The sequence below is a fragment of the Garra rufa genome, chromosome 11 (genome assembly GCF_049309525.1).
Source record: "Garra rufa chromosome 11, GarRuf1.0, whole genome shotgun sequence".
NCBI classification, from domain to species: domain Eukaryota; kingdom Metazoa; phylum Chordata; class Actinopteri; order Cypriniformes; family Cyprinidae; genus Garra; species Garra rufa.
Window position 1 is genome coordinate 34,557,266 of NC_133371.1, and position 17,870 is coordinate 34,575,135.

Genomic DNA, 17,870 nt, shown 5'->3' on the forward strand with positions numbered 1-17,870 from the left:
TGAAAACTAAGTCATTATTTATTCACCCTCATGTCATTCCAAACCAGTGTTATATTTTTTCCTTCAGTGGAACACAAACAGATATTTTGAGGGTGACCAAATGACTATTTTCATTTTGGTGACTTTTCAGTTAAAAACATCTTTGGTCATCCATCTCTATAGATCAAATTAAACGCATACAGATCAGCGTTTGCAAACTTTCTCTAACTGCTCTCGCTGTGTTTTGGTGTTTAACCCCCAAGGCTTGTCACAGGTTATTTTGGGTGCCAGCTCCAAAACACAGACAGGAATTGGGGCATTTATGTAGAGGGACAAGACAAGTGGACTGGAAGAGATTTAAAAGGCCGCCCGTAGACAAAGTCACACAGTGAAGCCATTAGAGTAATCATCATCCACACAGAGGGTATTCTAGGACAGAGGTTAAGCCTCCTGATTCAGAGTGGCATGTTTTCTCCTTCGGCCTGGAAACTTTCGAAGCAATCCAGCCATCTGCCCATCAGGCGACTCAGGCCCCCTTCTGAGCAATCGCTTCTCACAGCGATTTCCTTGATTTTAAATTTCACCTATTGATGAAAAGGTGGTCAAAAGCATGGAAGAATGAGGAAATTAAACTAGAAAAAGGGTTACATGTCTTTATTGTTAGAAAATTCACATGCCATGCACTTTTAAACCATGCCCATGTGCATTATCCAATCTTAATGATCAGGTATGAAGACCTTGGGAAGGTTTTGTATGAAAATACATGGCTGCTGAGATTCAGGCTACATTCATCAATTAACATTACATTACAAACATTCAGCTCAAACAAAACATATAAATATATATTTACGCATTTGCACACATTATGCCTATTTTCTATTCAAATCCCTCAACATCAGTAACAGAGTTAAGAAAGTTCAGCAGCATTACTCTCTCGCACATCCACAACTTTTTTTTTTTTTTACATTGATTTCGCTTCTTTGACTATTAGAGTGAATTTAAATAACTAGTTTTATATTTAAAAAGAAACAGATAAAACCTAAACTACTTAACAACATGATGCCTGTTCTGTTTAGTGCTATACTACTTGCAAACAAAATGCACAGCTCGGAGTACTTAAAAAAAAAAAAAAAAAAAAATACATCGGAGAACTTGTTTTGACAATTAAGCTCAAAATGAATAAAACTCCGAGCTAAAATAATACAAAACTCTGAATTAGTGTCTCTTGAGATTGTTTAATAAATAGGGGGTTACAGGATGACAAATGCTAGTAGTGCTTTAGTCTTTCAGTTACATTGTAAAATTCTCTTGGAAATATATTCGGACAAGAAAATAAAACTAGAAGGTCAATGGGATTAGAATTTATTTACACACATTAAAAAAAAAAAAAAATAGATATCTTAACTAACCTTTTCACAATCCTTTCCGAATAGCTTTCTCTGACATCTGGCTCATTTCGTCTCTCATAAATATTTTTTTTTCCTTTGGCTACGATACTGATCTCACTTCAAACCACATTCGGACCAACCTGCCTTGTACTGTCCAAACGCAGCCAATAACCTTTTCCAGTTCCTTTCCAAAGCAGTAGATGGGGAAGATTTGAACAGAACTGAAGTCTGGCCTGATTTGGGACTAAACAGGCTGAGCAGAGGAGATGCACCAACTCCTGAGGACTGTCAAACATGAGATCTTTCCGTTGGCTAAGGCACCTAGAACCAAAACAAAAACAGCTCTAATTAAACAGGATGAATGAGAAAGGTTTTAAAGGGACAGTTCATGCAAAAATAAGAATTCTGTCATTAATTACTCAACTCTGTGTTGTTCCAAGAGCTTTGTTCATCTTCAGAACAAATTAAAATGTTTCTGATGAAATCTGAGAGCTTTCTGATCCTGCATAGACGTTCAAGATGAACAAAAGTCTTACAGGTCTGATACAACATGAGGGTTAGTAATTAATGACAATGTTCATTTTTGGGTGAACTATCACTTTAAGAGCAGAGACTGTTAGAGAAGCAAAACCAAACAAAAGTGTTCTGCATCACTTTGGCAGAGGCAATACATTTGTTTGACATTTTGGCATGTTTCACAGTCTTCATTGGGTAATCGAATTAGAACTTAAGCTACCATAGACTATCATTATTTCTGTAACAAGACCTCAAATAGAAGCTTCCCTACGTGGGCAAAAACAAACAGCAGTCTTTCACTTTAAGAAGTTCAAAGTTCAGCAAGTTCAATGTAATTTATCTATCAAGGTAAGAGCAACACATCTGGCTGTGATCCAAGGGTGCCGCCCAACTACTCCTTGTGTATTTGTTTTATTCTAACTGTTCAGTGATGGATGATGACGAAAGAGGAATGCAACATGCAACAATTCAACATGGGACGTTGTAGATGTAAGTGACAACTGTACAGACATTGTGCTCTGCAAAGTTAAATGTTTGGATAAAATGGGATAACTGTGTCACTTCTGTTCTAATGAGGCGGAACAATGCTGTCTGACAGAGTTAGTGGTTTAGTTCATCTTTCTCTGACCCACCATATGACTCAGTCCTTACTCAGCTGAAAGATAACGGTAACATTTTATAATTACCGTCATTAATAAATCATTAACAAACTTATATGATGCTTAATGGATCATTAGTTAATATCTATACAAATAGCTAAAACAGATAATGTGCTTGTTAATGTTTACCAATAAGCTTATCAAACATTACCTAATGATTAACATTATTATTTCATGTACAGTAGAAATCAAAAGTTTACATACACCTTGGAGAATCTGCGAAAAGTTAATTATTTTGCCAAATTTAGCAGTGACCTGAATAAAACATTTCACAAAGTATATTCAAAAAGAAAGACAGAAAGAAAGGACAGAAAGAAAATGGATAGAAAGAAAGAAAGAAAAGACAGAAAGAAAATGGACAGAAAAAGACAAAGAAAAAGACGGACAGAGACAGAAAGACAGGCAGACAGACAGAATAAAAAAGACAGAAAGCAAGAAAAAGAGAGAGAAAGAAAGAAAGAAAGAAGAGAGAGAAAGAAAGAAAGAAAGAAGAGAGAGAAAGAAAGAAAGAAAGAAAGAAAGAAAAAGACAAAGAAAAAGACAGAAAGAAAGAAAAAAGAAAGAAAGAAAGACAGACTGTCAGAGAAAGAAAGACAGTCAGAGAAAGAAAGAAAAGAGACAGACAAATAAAGAGAGACAGAAAGCAAGACAAGAAAGACAGAAAGACCGAGACAAAAAGAAAGAAAGCAAGAAAGAAACAAAAAGAAAGACAAAGACAGACAAAGAGAGACAGAAAGACAAAGACAAACAAAGAGAGACAGAAAGAAAGAGACAAAAGAAAGACAGAAAGCAAGAAAGAGACAAAAAAAATAGACAGAAAGCAAGACAAAAAGACAAAGACAGACAAAGAAAGAGAGACAGAAAGACAGAGACAAAAAGATCGAGACAAAAAGAAAGAAAGAAAGAAAGAAAGAAGAGACAAAGAAAGAAAGAAAGAAAGAAAGAAAGAAGAGACAAAGAAAGAAAGAAAGAAAGAAGAGACAAAGAAAGAAAGAAAGAAAGAAAGAAAGAAGAGACAAGACAGAAAGCAAGACAAAAAGAAAGAAAGAAAGAAAGACCAAGACAAAAAGAAAGAAAGAAAGGAGACAAAAGACAGAAAGCAAGAAAGAGACAAAAGAAAGACAAAGACAGACAAAGAAAAAGAGACAGAAAGCAAGACAAAAAAGACAGAAAGAACGAGACAAAAAGACAGAAAGAAAGAGACAAAAAGAAAGACAAAGACAGACAAAGAAAGAGAGACAGAAAGACCGAGACAAAAAGACAGAAAGATCGAGACAAAAAGAAAGAAAGAAAGAAAGAAAGAAAGAAAGAAAGAAGAGACAAAAAGACAGAAAGCAAGAAAGAGACAAAAGAAAGACAAAGACAGACAAAGAAAAAGAGACAGAAAGCAAGACAAAAAAGACAGAAAGAACGAGACAAAAAGACAGAAAGAAAGAGACAAAAAGAAAGACAAAGACAGACAAAGAAAGAGAGACAGAAAGACCGAGACAAAAAGACAGAAAGATCGAGACAAAAAGAAAGAAAGAAAGAAAGAAAGAAAGAAGAGACAAAAAGACAGAAAGCAAGAAAGAAAGAAAGAGAAGACAAAGACAGACAAAGAAAGAGAGACAGAAAGCAAGACAAAAAGACAGAAAGAAAGAAAAAAAGAAAGAGAGAAAAAGAAAAAAGAAAGAAAGAAAGAGAGAAAGAAAGAAAGATATTTTCATATAAATGAATTGGGATAGTAATATGTGAAGTCTACATGTAGGTAGTTGTGAGTCTGTGTGTATTACAGAGGATAAACCTGAAATTATATGATTGGCTTTACCTACATCAGGTGGGTTTGGCAGCCGGGGGCGGAGCCCCACCCAAGGGCAATGACTCAACGTAGGTCAGCGCGCTCTGCATTGACGTCAGGCAGTACCCTTCCTCTCCGATCAGATACCTGTACACATAAATAAACACTTCATTAGCGCTTCTGCTCACAAGGGACAACAAGATCTCTTCCACCGAGGGTCAACTTCGACTGAACCCATCTGCTAATGAGACTAAGACACGAGATCAAGCTGAAGCCAAAAGCCAGTGTGTAACATGTTGGGGAGTATGATGAGAGAAAAGCAAGCAAGGGAGAAAAGAAAAACCGTATTAGATCATTGTTAATTAACAGAAGTTTACACAATCATTTTGCACCCTCAAGTCATTTTAAACCAGTGCCATGAAGTCATATTTAATTTGAGACCTGCATGAGGTGCAGATTATCCAGCTTAAGTTTGTGTAAAAAAACAAAATCTCTCAAATAAGTTAAAGTGACAGTTCACCTAAAAATACAAATTATCTGAAAATTAATTCACACTAAGGCCATCCAATATGTAGATGAGATTTGTAGAAATTTAGAATTACATAACGTGCTCACCAGTGAAGTGAATGGGTGCAATCAGAATGAGAGTCTTGATCTGTGCATATTGCTTATTTCCCCTCTGATTACGATTACTTTTTCCACTGGAAAGGACTCATTTTAGCTGGAAGCAATAATTTGAATTTAATTTTCACTTTACAAGATATTCATTGATGGATTTGAGTCGTGTGGATTACTTGTGGATTATTGTGATGTTTTCATCAGCTGTTTGAAGTCTCATTCTTACGGTACCCATTCACTGCAGTGGATCCATTGGTGAGCAAATGACGCGATGCTAAATTTCTGTGGCCTAAGAGATGGACTATTATTTTACTATACTTTAGATTATAGTTCACAAGCAGTATATACACTACTTTATGACACTTTTGAATCCTGCGACTATGAACAGTCGATGAAAAAAAATGTTTCCTGTTTGTTTAATGTCAAAAATAACAGCAAATTTGGAATGTCACGAATGATGACAAAATTGTTTAGTGAGCCATCCCTTTAAAACAGTCTAAGATGCATGTATATAGTCCTAATTAAACAAAACCTGTCAAATGCGCTTGAGAATGAGAACACTTCCTATCACAACTTTCCTCACACGCTCCAGAGCTCCACCCTCAGTTCCAAGCCACCGAGCAGCATAAACATCTAAAGAGATTTTATTTGTATTTTTATAGGGAGAGAAAAACCCAAACCAGAATATCCCCAACATTCCATGTTAAGTGCCAATCTAACCAGCCTGTAAAAGTGTCCAGTTTTATACTGATAAACAGAGCTTAGGGCTGTGGTCTGAGTAGACACGCAAAAGTACAGCGCAGGAGGGGTGACATGAATACCCACAACGCCGCTCAGGAAACAGGTCAAGCGGTCACCTAAACCAACCCGAGATCTCACTGTTGTGATATCCTCTGCTCAAAACAATATATGTAAACATGAAAGATGGCATCAAAGTTGAACTCGTATTATGAACTGTAATGTTTGCTTTACAGGTTTATTCCAACATGTTTAGACCGGAGGGTAAATACTTGTGCACAAAATCTGAGGCTGTGCAATAGATGAGATTTCGATTTTTTATAACAAGTGAGGTCGTGTTCTGTCGATACTTGATGCATGCCCAAATGACAGCGAGACTGGCACTTAAAAAAAGATATGACAAGCCAAATTTCCAAACAGCATCTTCTACCTCACCATTACCAACAACTGATGCCAAAAATTTGACAGACTGTCAATGAGTTTTAGAGGCTGAGATATGCCATTTTCTATTGCATAATGTCAGGTTGTAAATGCAAAGTTCAACCCATTATAACAGTAACAATTAACTCACAGCCATATAGGCATCAACAATCGACTAATCGATTCAAAACACCAGTACAATCTTATTTTCTGTGTATTAAACCTCTAACAAAGTCATATCGAAACATTCAGAAAGAGCAGTTTATCATGTTTAGATATAAAACAGCTTCACAGTCTTTTCAAATCACACAGTATTATTTCTGTCTTACAATCATTCATTATCACAGAATTACCAGGATAAAAGTTTGGATATAAACACTGATGTCTATGGTAGCAATCAAAACGGAGCAAATCATCTTTTGAAAGTATTGTGTTCATTACTCTTTTACAATTTTTGTGTTTGCTATTTATTTGATAGTTTCATGCTACACTAGCAGTCTACCCTACTAAGTTTTTTTTTTTAAGAAGTTTCTTCTGCTCACCAAGCCTGCATTTATTTGATCCTAAGTACAGCAAACAGGGTTTCTGCAGATATGAACAAGTGAAATTTAAGACTTAAGACCTTTTTAATACCACCTTATATGAAATTTAAGACCGAAACCTGTAATGGAAATAGATATTATATTACATGCATATATGTAATATTTAATGTGTTTAATGTAAAAAGTAAACGCAATTTCATGGCTGTCATAAATTAAATTTATTACTACGATATACAGTGAACTTTTCATATCAGCAGATACTATTCCACATAAATATCCCCATAAAAGTACCACTAGAAATATCTGATGTAAAAAAAAATTCTGAAGCAATATTTTCATCAGTGCTCTATTAGCTTTGACATCTTAAATCTGCATATTTGATTTACCTTTATAAAGGCCTTTTTTTTTTACTTTTGAAATGCATGCATTACCTTTGAAATTTATTTAATGAATTTATCAATAAATTCTAAATGGCTGTTAGCAGTGAGATTACATAATTTACACTGCAAAATTAAAAGTGAGATTAATGTTTTAAATACATTTATTGATTTATAAATATATAAATTAGAAATGTTGGGTGTGGAGGCATACTTTTAAACACACTAAACTACCAGCAGGTGGCGGTAAGTCACTTCATGAGCGAGTTATTTCAACTGATTCGAGCAAAACGCTGAATCATAGCAAAACGTTGCTAGGAGAATGCTTCTGCTAATGTTGCATATTGTCTAATATGTAAGTAACTACTTGACTAACTACTTTTTTATTGAGCTAAAATTAATGTAACATTTGTAATTGTGAGAATTTTTAGCAAAAAGCTCACTTGGTATATTACTGAACTATATCATGTTATAAATAAACTATAGATTTGAAATTTTTACCTCAGTGTGTTTCTTTAGAGTGCAGTTACATTCATTTGTTTTAAAGTATGTCACAAATAGACCAGAAATACACGATCCATTATCAATTTCTGTTTGTGTTGAATGTATTAAAATATGAATCTTTCTTGCCTTTGGATGCTTCACTAGTTGTTTTTGTCACTTCAGTTTTAATCAGGCGGTTTGTTCGGTCGGGCAAGTAAAAAAAAAAACATTTTAAAAGTATTTCGAAGGCTGGCGGTCAGCTAGCTCGACCTATATTTATTATTATTATTGATAACATTATATACAGAAAAAGGTAGTTTGACCTGTATTCTGCTACTGCGATTCTGTCAGTAACTTCCGCAGGGGGAGAAAAAAATCTAGTTGTTAGCAACTGGCCTTAGCCAAGCCCTATATTCAGTTTTTTTCAAGCTAAGTATCGCTAAACTTGCACTTCCCCATAGCTAAAAAGTTAAATCCATTTTACTTCTGCGGTACAATCCGAGAGAGACTCGCGGCAATAACAGAAAGCTGATTGGCTATTACATGCTGGTCTCATTTGTAGTTTAAATACAGCAAATTATATTTGGAATAGTGAAATAAAGAACTACAACACCACGGAAACAACAAAAAGAGAATTTAAATGAGCATTAGAGGTAGCGTCACATGGACATCGGAAAAATAAGACCTGTGTAAAATTATTTAAGACCTAGAACAGCGAATTTAAGACTTTTTAAGGCCTAAAATTTTGATTTTTAAATTTTAGACTTTTTAAGACCCCGCGGAAACCCTGAGCAAAAACAGTAACATTTTGAAATATTTGTACCATTTAAAATAACGGTTTTCTATTAGAATAAATTTAAAATGTAATTATTTTCTGTGCTTTCAAAGCTGAAGTTTTAGCATCATTACTCCTGTCACATGATCCTTCAGAAATCATTCTAATATTCTGATTTGCTGCTCAAAAAACATTTATTATTGTTGAAAACAGCCAAGTAGAAGTTTTCAGGTTTCTTTGATGAATATAAAGTTGAAAAGAACAGCATTTATCTGAAATAAAAATCTATTGTAATATTATAAAAGGCATTTATCATCACTTTTGATCCATTTAAAGCATCCTTGCTAAATAAAAGTATTTATTTCTATAATTTTCTTTCCCCCCAAAAAATGATACTGTCTCCCAAGCTTTTAAATGGTAGTGTATAATAGTACAAAAGTTTTTTCGTTTCAGATAAATGCTGAGCTTTGGATCTTTATTTAAAAAATAAATAAATAATAAATAAAGTACTGGTTTTAAATATTGATAATAACATTTTCTTGAACAGCAAATCAGCATATTACAATGATTTGTAAAGGATCATGAGACATGGAAGATTAGACTAATGATGCTGAAAATGTAGCTTTGATCACAGGAATAAATTAAATTTTAAAATGTGTTCAAATAGAAAGCAGTTATTTTAAATAGTACAAATATTTCAATGTTACTGTTACTGCTGTATTTTTGGTCAAATAAATGCAGGCTTGGTGAGCAGAAGAGAATTCTTGAAAAAACAAAAGCTTACCGTTCAAAAACTTTTGATTGGTAAAAAAGCTATTTTCTTGGATATAACTACCTATCAAAAGTAGAATGGTTTTCACAAAAAGCAAGCAGCACGATAGTTTTCAACATTGATATTTCTTGAAGAGCAAATCACCATTCTAGAATTGTAGTATCATGTGACACTAAAGACTGAATTAATAATGCTGAAATGTAGACTTAGATTTTAAAATACTAATTAAATAACTGCAGCCACCACGAGCATAAGAGACTTATTTTAAACCCACAAAGGATGGTAGTTAATTGCATAAAGAATTTTCCCCTTGGTTACCTGCCACTGATAACATGCTGCTTTTCACTTCATTCTTTATAATGTCTAAGAAGAGATTGACTACACAAAAGAACACCAAAAGACATGGCCTGGTGGGAGGCACATGCACATAGTAGGGAAGAATTGGGCCTTCTCTCTCTATTCTACACAAATTCCTGTGGTACAGCAAGTTCAGGTCATTTTTAGTTCATAGCGGCAGAAAAAAAAAATATATTGAAGACGCACCCTTCATGAATGAACTCTTCCAACGCAGCACATTCAGACACCAGCTGAGGCATTTCACTACGTAAGGCCACGAACGCCAGGATGGGCAACAGGTCGTCAGCACCTCTGAGAGAGACAAAATGAGAGAAATTAGATGTAGACAAACAAATCTAATTAAACTTATTTGGAGGATAAATTATTCTCAAGAAGAACAGATGAACCCTATGATTCGTGCGTTGGAGGGACGCTTGCGTGAGAAAATGGCTGGGTGTCCCCTTTCCTGCTGGACTGCAGGACACCTGATACGTTTCATACAGGTGAGAATAGCTCTGCATACCATCATCATCTCTGTTCCAACACAATTTCTCTTGCTATCAAAATAACGCTTATGCACAGCAAAGGCGTGCTGGGATGACGCGGCAGTTAGCCTGTTCAAGCCTGTTTGTCAAATTATGACAAAATCAGAGCATATTTGTACAGCTTTGTTTTCAGTGAAGGCCAACTTTGAACTTGAAGGGTGATGATGGTAATGAAATTTGTTGCAGCAAAAAAATAAAAATAAAAGAGAACTTAAAAAAAAACAAAAAAAAAAAACAAGACGCATTATAGACCAATATGCCCCCTCTAGAGAATAGACAAAAGAATAATACAAAGATGGACAGGCATAGGAAATGACTGCTGTGCAGAAGGAAACAGCAATATGAATTTAAGTGCGGGTGAACAATATTTCAGAAAGGAGAAGAAAGTGAGCGAGAGAGAAAGAGGAGAGACAATGGAACAGAACAACCGAAAAAAAAGGGTGAGAATGGCTAAATTGTTCATGTTCATGCATGCATGAGGACATTCATTCTCCCTCACAACCAAACACAAACTTAAAAGCAAAACAAAGGCAGAATGTGCCTTGGCTGTGCTACCAGGGCAAAATCAGGACAAGTCTCACAATGACACATTTCCTTTCGGATCACTGATGCCTTTATAGCACAATCATTTTTAAACCAAAGTTTAGGCATGGAATCGAAAACACCCAAATAATGCAAACAAACCAAAACCGTTGGAGTTGGAAAGCAACAGGACATTGTTCTGGAATTAATTAATAAACATACGAATGGCCAGTATGACCAAACCATCTAATGGCAAAATCATAATTATATAACAATACAGCTTTCCAAAAAAAAAAAAAAATAATAATAATTAATTAATAAGTTTCAACTAGACCATATAAATAACTGTATATAAATGCAATAAATAACTGTATATTATTTAACTTACTAACAAAAAAATTGAATAAAACATAAAATAGATGTTCAAAGATAATTTAATTATTTAACTGCAGAAATTAAGCCATTTTAAACAACAGATATTGTTACCATTATTATTTTAATATATTTATACAAAAATGTAGGGCTATAAAATTAATAGATTTTTATTTACGGGTTTTCAATTTTGGCTTCCAACAATTAAAACAAGATTACGAGGTAAACGATTGTGTCGCGTTCATGCTTGCACATCTTCCTTTAAAGTGGCGTGCTTTTGTCCCTCCTAAAAGGCTCAAACTTACATTCACATTGCAGGTAAACGTGGCCTAAATCCGATTTTTTTGCATACATGCGACTCGGATCTGTTTTTATTATGACAGTGTGAACAGAACAAACCGGATGGAATCTGATTTTCTCAAATCTGATTAATGCAACTTCTACTGAGCTGACTTCCACAGCACAAGCATAATTGCTTACTTTATGTCCTCAGTGTTTACTTCCATATGAAAGCGCACTGTGCAAGTGTTGCCAAGTCCACAGTTTTCCCGCAGAATTGGACTACTTTTTCCACTGTTGCCGCGGGTTGTTTTTCAACTCCGTAGGTTGAAGCGAACCCCACTAATGCAATATTTACATCCTGGAACGCAATTGGGTTAGTTTTGGAGTAGTTTTGAGAAGCATTTAGGCGGATTCACGGATTGTCGTGAAAACCTGGCAACCCTGTTCATATTGTTCTTTCGCAAATATGGGTCAGTTCTGATCAGTTCACACTGGAAATCTGATATTAGCCATGCAAGGCTCGCAGCCTTAATGTCCAAATCAGCTAAATGGGTAAAAATGTAGGTCTTATCGTCTTCAATCATTTGAGGACTTTCTTACATTATAAAATTGGTACCAGCAACTATGAAATTAGTGCCAAATCCATGTTCTACTTGTTTTCTTTTTATTTATTATAAAAAAAAGAGCCAGTAATACTAGCGATCCCTATTCTTTTTCCATTCTTTCGACTTTTTTAAACTTATTTTTAAAAAAAATGACCCTCTAATACCAGCGCTCACTATTCTTTCGACTTATTTTCTTTTAATTTTTTTTTTTTTTTTAATGACCCTAATACTAGTGTTTTCTATTCTTTTTCTATTCAATCTACTTGTTTTCTTTTTATTCATTATAAAAACAAACAAACAAAACTTGCTATGTGCACTGCGTTAGACTAACCAAAACTTTAGACTAACATTTACATATTTGTGACCTTGGACTACAAAAACCAGTCTTAAGTAGCATGGTATATTTGTAGCAATAGCCAAAATTACATTGTATGGGGCAAAATTATAAATTTTTCTTCTAAGCCAAAAATCATCAGTTTATTAAGTAAAGATCATGTTCCACGGAGATATTTTGTAAATTTCCTACCATAAATATAACAAAACATAATTTTTATACATTTTTATTATTAATATGCATTGCTAAGAACTTCATTTGGACAACTTTAAAGGCGATCTTCTCAATATTTAGATTTTTTTGCACCCTCAGATTCCAGATTTTCAGGCCAAATATCCTATCCTAACAAACCATGCATCAATGGAGAGCTTATTTATTTAGCTTTCAACTTATGTTTTGACTTCTTCTATTGTTAATAACCAACTGTTAAATCACTAAATGTAAATGTGATTTTTGCCATAATTGGGCATATACACTACCAGTCAAAGGTTTGGACACACTTATCCATCAAAGAGAATGGGGAAGTGTGTCCAAACCTTTGACTGGTTGTGTATATTTGATTAATTGAAAGTCACACTAGTGACAAGACTGTCTGCACTGGAAGCTTCTGTCTGCAACACAGCCTGCTTTTTAAATTACATCAACACGGATATACTTATAAATAGCACAACAAACAGCACCAGTTGATACATTTCACATCAGCTAAATGTTAATTCCTAAGAAAAAAAACAATTGTGAGTCATTGTATAAGTGTTGCAAGACAGTGCTCTAAAAACAAGCATCTACATCAGCCGTTGTCATGGGCCGCCAAACCGCTGAGCATGTGCGTCACCAGCGAGCCACCGCTCTGCTGATGCAAAGAGACATGTAGAGATGACTTAAGTGTTCAATGTACCCCTGTTTCCTTGAATCAAGCAAGAAATCAAGAGAAAAGGATGAACAGGCAGCTTGTTTTGATGGGTGTGGCAGGGCCACAAGGTTACAGGCCCACATAAAATCCCAAGCGCAGATGCTAGCGTGAGCACTCACTTTAACGTATCTGAGACAGGAGGAAATGTGGGATGTTTTCCAAAAGAGTAAAACAGATGCTGAGGTCTGTGAACAACCACAGGGAATCTGAGCCAAATACACTGATTCCGATAAACCTAAATAAACCCACATTTTTAGAAAATGCATGTCATGAAGATGTTACTCTGGTGGAACACACCCGTTCACACCCGCGTTTTACAAATTCATTGGCCAGAAGCTGTGTGAACATCTCATAAACTAGAGTCACAAGTCTCTATTTGCAATAGATAAGGCTCACTTTTGGTTATCACTTGGTCAGTTTGACTTGAGCTAAGCACTTCTACACTCAGACCCTCTCTCAAAGTGCATCAAGGCCAAAGTCTGCTCCAGACAGGGCGACCCACTTAGAGAGGAAGTCAGCTCCGAGCGCCCCGCGGGGTCCAGAGGGTCAAGACGGCACCCCTGCTGAGCTTTGGCCTCCGTGAGGTCTGATGAAGTCTGACACAAGGCCAGCGGACAAGCATAAAGTTCTTTCATGACTTGTTCTACTTTTTTGAAGCTTCACAGGAACGCAACAGTTTTTATAAGACTTGTGTACACTCACATTGCTGCTGATTTGGGTGGAGGATCATTTTCCTGCAGGAGGCGGTACTCTTCAGCACAGCCGCAGATGATTCGTAGAGTTCTCACTGCAATGAAAAACAAACGCAGTCAGATTTTCTTTTTGGTTTAAAATCTGTGAAGGGTATAATATGTGACTGTGGACCACAAACCAGTTCATAAGTATCAACATCATCTGAAATCTGAACAAATAAGCTTTTCCATTGACATATGTTTCATTAGAATATGACAATATCTGGCTGAGATACAACTATTTGAAAATCTGGAATCTGAGGGTGAAAAAAACAAAATAAAAATCTAAATATTGAGAAAATCGCCTTCAAAAATTGCATATTACTAAACTTATTTTTGATTTGATATATTTATCTTCATGGAACATGATATTTACTTAATAACCTAATGATTTTTGGCATAAAAGAAAAATCGATAATTTTGACCCATACAATGTCTTTTTGGCTATTGCTACAATATACCCGTTCAACTTAAGACTAGTTTTGTGGTCCAGGGTCACATATTAGATTATGATATGCACTTCTAAGTTTAACATTCACTAAAGACTAATATGCACCCTTTAGGGGTAGAAAAGAAATACAATTTTAAACTATGTGCAAAGGGTTAAATTTATGAATTGTAACTTAATAGCAAAAGTATAGAACCGCATTTCTGCCACACAAACACACACAACATATTTACTAAAGCATGATTTTATGATGTAATAATCATGACATAAGTCAAAATTACAAAATCAAGTCATGGTTAGTCATAACTTTCTCATGACTTAGCATATAAATTTCAGCTCTCATAATTATAGCTCAAATGATGACATAAAAAGTCATAATTATAAAGCTGAAAATGTGAACTAACAAGTCTCAATTATGTTTTTAATTTCAATTTGCATTTGCCAGTTACAAATCTCAGTTTCCACTGTCATAATTTTGCCTTTTTTTAATTTTTATCTCAATTAAGATATAGTTCAGAATTATTTTAGCATTCGGTACGTCAGTTTTTTTCTTTTACAGAAACTTCAAGTATGACTTACTAGTAGTAATTATGGCTTTTAAATTAATAAATATAATTATCATTTTATAAACGTTACCATTTCTCCTTTCGTAGCTTAAAGGGTTAGTTGTCATTAATGACTCACCCTTATGTCTTTCCAGACCCGTAAGACCTTTGTTCACCTTCTGAACACAAATTAAGCATTTTTGAAAAATCCAAGAGCTTTCTGACCCTGCATAGACATCATAGTAGCTTTATAACATTACGGTGAACCACTGATGTCACATGGACTATTTTAACAATGTCCTTACTACCTTTCTGGGCACTGAATGTAGTTGCGTTGCTGTCAATGCAACATCAGAAAGCTCTCGGATTTCATCAAAAATATCTTTGTGTTTGAAAGAGGTCTTAAAGGTTTGGAACAACATCAGGATGAGTAATTAATGACAGAATTTTAATTTTTGGATGAACTATCCCTTTAATATACAAAGATTGCTAGAAGTTAGCAATTTGTAGGCTGATTTCACAAAAAAAGGGTATGACTATCAGTTTATCAGACTAGATTGTGAGTGTGTTTGGTAAACCTGTTTGAAACATTATTTTTGCAATTCCGTTAAGACACTCAAGTGACACACTGAAAGGGTTTGTGGTTTCAATTCAAGATCGTACCAATACATTCCAGTTTCTTCTGAGGACAGTAATCTCTACACAGAAGCCTTAGCTCCTGCACCGCTGACTCATATGGATAGGACCCATGCAGCACAGCTGGGTCTCTGGGGAACAGTTTGGATGGTACACCAACATCACTAGGTGAAACATTACGATGAAGACGCATGCTGCTCTCAACAGTCAGCTCCCGTTCTCGATGCACCTTCCTAAAACATGACCGCATCACAAAGAACACAGAAGTCATTTATATGCAATTAACTAAACCCTACAGCATCTATAAAACTGATTTGATGACTAAGCTATTTGGGAGCAGTTGTAATGGAAGATGGTTATTTTCAGCCATACTGGGATTACTGAAGTTTAGATTAATGGTGCCATCTACTGCTCAGTGTCTAGACAATTCATATAATGACTCAACAATCTCTGCCATTCAAAGTAATAATTTGAATAAAGAAATAAAAATGGGTAAAACTTTACAATAAGCTTTCATTAGTTAACTACTTTAGCTAACATGAACTAAGAATGAGCAATACTTCTACAGCATTTGTGACCCTAGACCACAAAACCAGTTTTATGTAGCACGGGTATACTTGAAGCAACAGCCAATAATACATTGTATGGGTCAAAATGATCGATTTTACTTTTATGGCAAAAATCATAAGGATATTAAGTAAAGATCATGTTTCATGAAGATATTTGTAAATTTCCTACTGTAAATATCTCAACACTTAATTTTTAATTAGTAATATGCATTGCTAAGAACTTAATTTGGACAACTTTAAAGGCGATTTTCTCAATAATTAGATTTTTTTTGCACTCTCAGATTCCAGATTTTCAAATAGTTGTATCTCAGCCAAATATTGTCCTATCCGAACAAACCATGCATTAACGGAAAGCTTATTTATCAGCTTTCAGATGATGTCTAAATCTCAATTTCAAAATGTGACTGGTTTTGTGGTCCATGGTTACATTTATTAATCTTAGTTAATTAGTAAATTGACATTTATTAATCATAGTAAAAATCTGTTAAATTCAAATCTGTGCAAATCTAATTCTTGTTATATACTAGTCATTAAATAAGTTGGAAATTAATACTTTTATTTAAAAAAAATGGTGCATTCAATTGATTAAAACGTTACATGTAAACATTACAGTAAAGATAATTATAATGTTACAACAGATTCCATTTTAAATAAATGATATTTATCTATTCATAAAAGACTTCAACAAAAATCTTAAGCAGCACTTAAAACAAAAAGAAATGTTTCTTGAACAGCAAATCAGCATATTATATTTCTGAAGGATCATGTGACACTTATATAAAAGTAATTTTAAATTGTAATAAGACATCACAATATTACTATTTTTAATCTGTTAAATCAGATTTGGTGAGAAAAAAAAGCCCTCATAAACCTCAAACTTTTGAACTGTGTAAATTTTTAAAACATTTATTTTGCCACTTACCTAAAGAGTGCCAATAGAGGGCGCCAAATAGGGGTGAAGAAGACTTCCTCTATACTCGCCACGCATTGGTCCTTAGAATTGGCAGTGTTGAGACATTCAAAAGACAGAAGACACAGAGACAGCAGGCGATCTGTTTCACACAAAGATAAATCCATTTACCATAGACAATCAGGCAAGTAATGCATTTCATAAAAGGACCTTTTTACAAACATGTTTATGGTGGATTATGACACTCGAGCATTGGTTACACCCTGACGCAGTATAAACACATGATACAACCATACAGATCCCACTGGCTATAACAGGGGATTTCTAAAAACGCTAAACTATGCAGATATGTAAGGTCTCATATACACACAGACATTTATTTACCGATAGCAATGTGGATGTCTTTGACGATGGCCTTCAAATGTTCTTTCAAAGCACGCTCCTCAAGATTAAGAATTTGAGAGTCGAAATCCACGTGTGTTGTGTCAAAAGTCAAGTCCGAGTCCGTATCATCACCACTCTGAGAAGGAACCCAGTCCAGCTGAGTTAGAAACTTCTCTAGATCCTCAAAAGAGTTCTCCCTATCTGTGGAGATCAGAGTTGAGGACTCGTCCGGGTCGGTCTCGGACTTTGTGTCATTTGCGTTGAGGTCGTGGGATGGGGAAAGAGAAATGGAAGCGTCAGATAAACTGTGTGTCATTGCAGATTTGAGCGGGCTCTGATGCTGCTGCGGAGATATAGAACTGTCAGACAGGAGCAGACTTTGGGCGCTGCGGGACGGCTTTAAGGGTAGTGAGCGACCAGTTGCTGTGCTTAGAGAAGCGTATTGGCTCACTATAGGATACAGTCTGTTGTACACCCGATACTGTAGTCTCTTCAGCAACTTCATGACTGGGTGGTCTGGGTAGCTGGGATAGAAAAAGAAACATGAAATAAGATAAGGAAGAAACACTTTTATGCTTGAAGATGATCTGACAGCATGAACCTACCTGAGAAGACATGAAATAAGACCTGAAACCAGCACTGGATCATTCGGATTCTTTTTCAGATTAGCTTTCCAAGTTTTGGGCCATTCCTATAA

At 35.1% G+C, this 17,870-nt stretch overlaps 1 protein-coding gene across 1 annotated transcript in view; it reads right to left on the reverse strand.

Annotated features, from left to right (window-relative positions):
• Positions 1-1,434: 1,434 nt before the first annotated feature.
• The window catches only part of LOC141345326 (VPS9 domain-containing protein 1-like), a 61,684-nt gene continuing 45,248 nt past the window's right edge, over positions 1,435-17,870 (reverse strand). The window contains exons 3-10 of the mRNA XM_073850190.1: positions 17,779-17,864; positions 17,174-17,697; positions 16,802-16,931; positions 15,338-15,543; positions 13,653-13,737; positions 9,588-9,692; positions 4,354-4,466; positions 1,435-1,688 (exon numbers count right to left, since the gene is read on the reverse strand). Coding sequence (XP_073706291.1) covers positions 4,355-4,466; positions 9,588-9,692; positions 13,653-13,737; positions 15,338-15,543; positions 16,802-16,931; positions 17,174-17,697; positions 17,779-17,864 — 1,248 coding nt within the window. The 3' untranslated portion in view covers positions 1,435-1,688; position 4,354. The remainder of the gene's footprint in view (positions 1,689-4,353; positions 4,467-9,587; positions 9,693-13,652; positions 13,738-15,337; positions 15,544-16,801; positions 16,932-17,173; positions 17,698-17,778; positions 17,865-17,870) is intronic.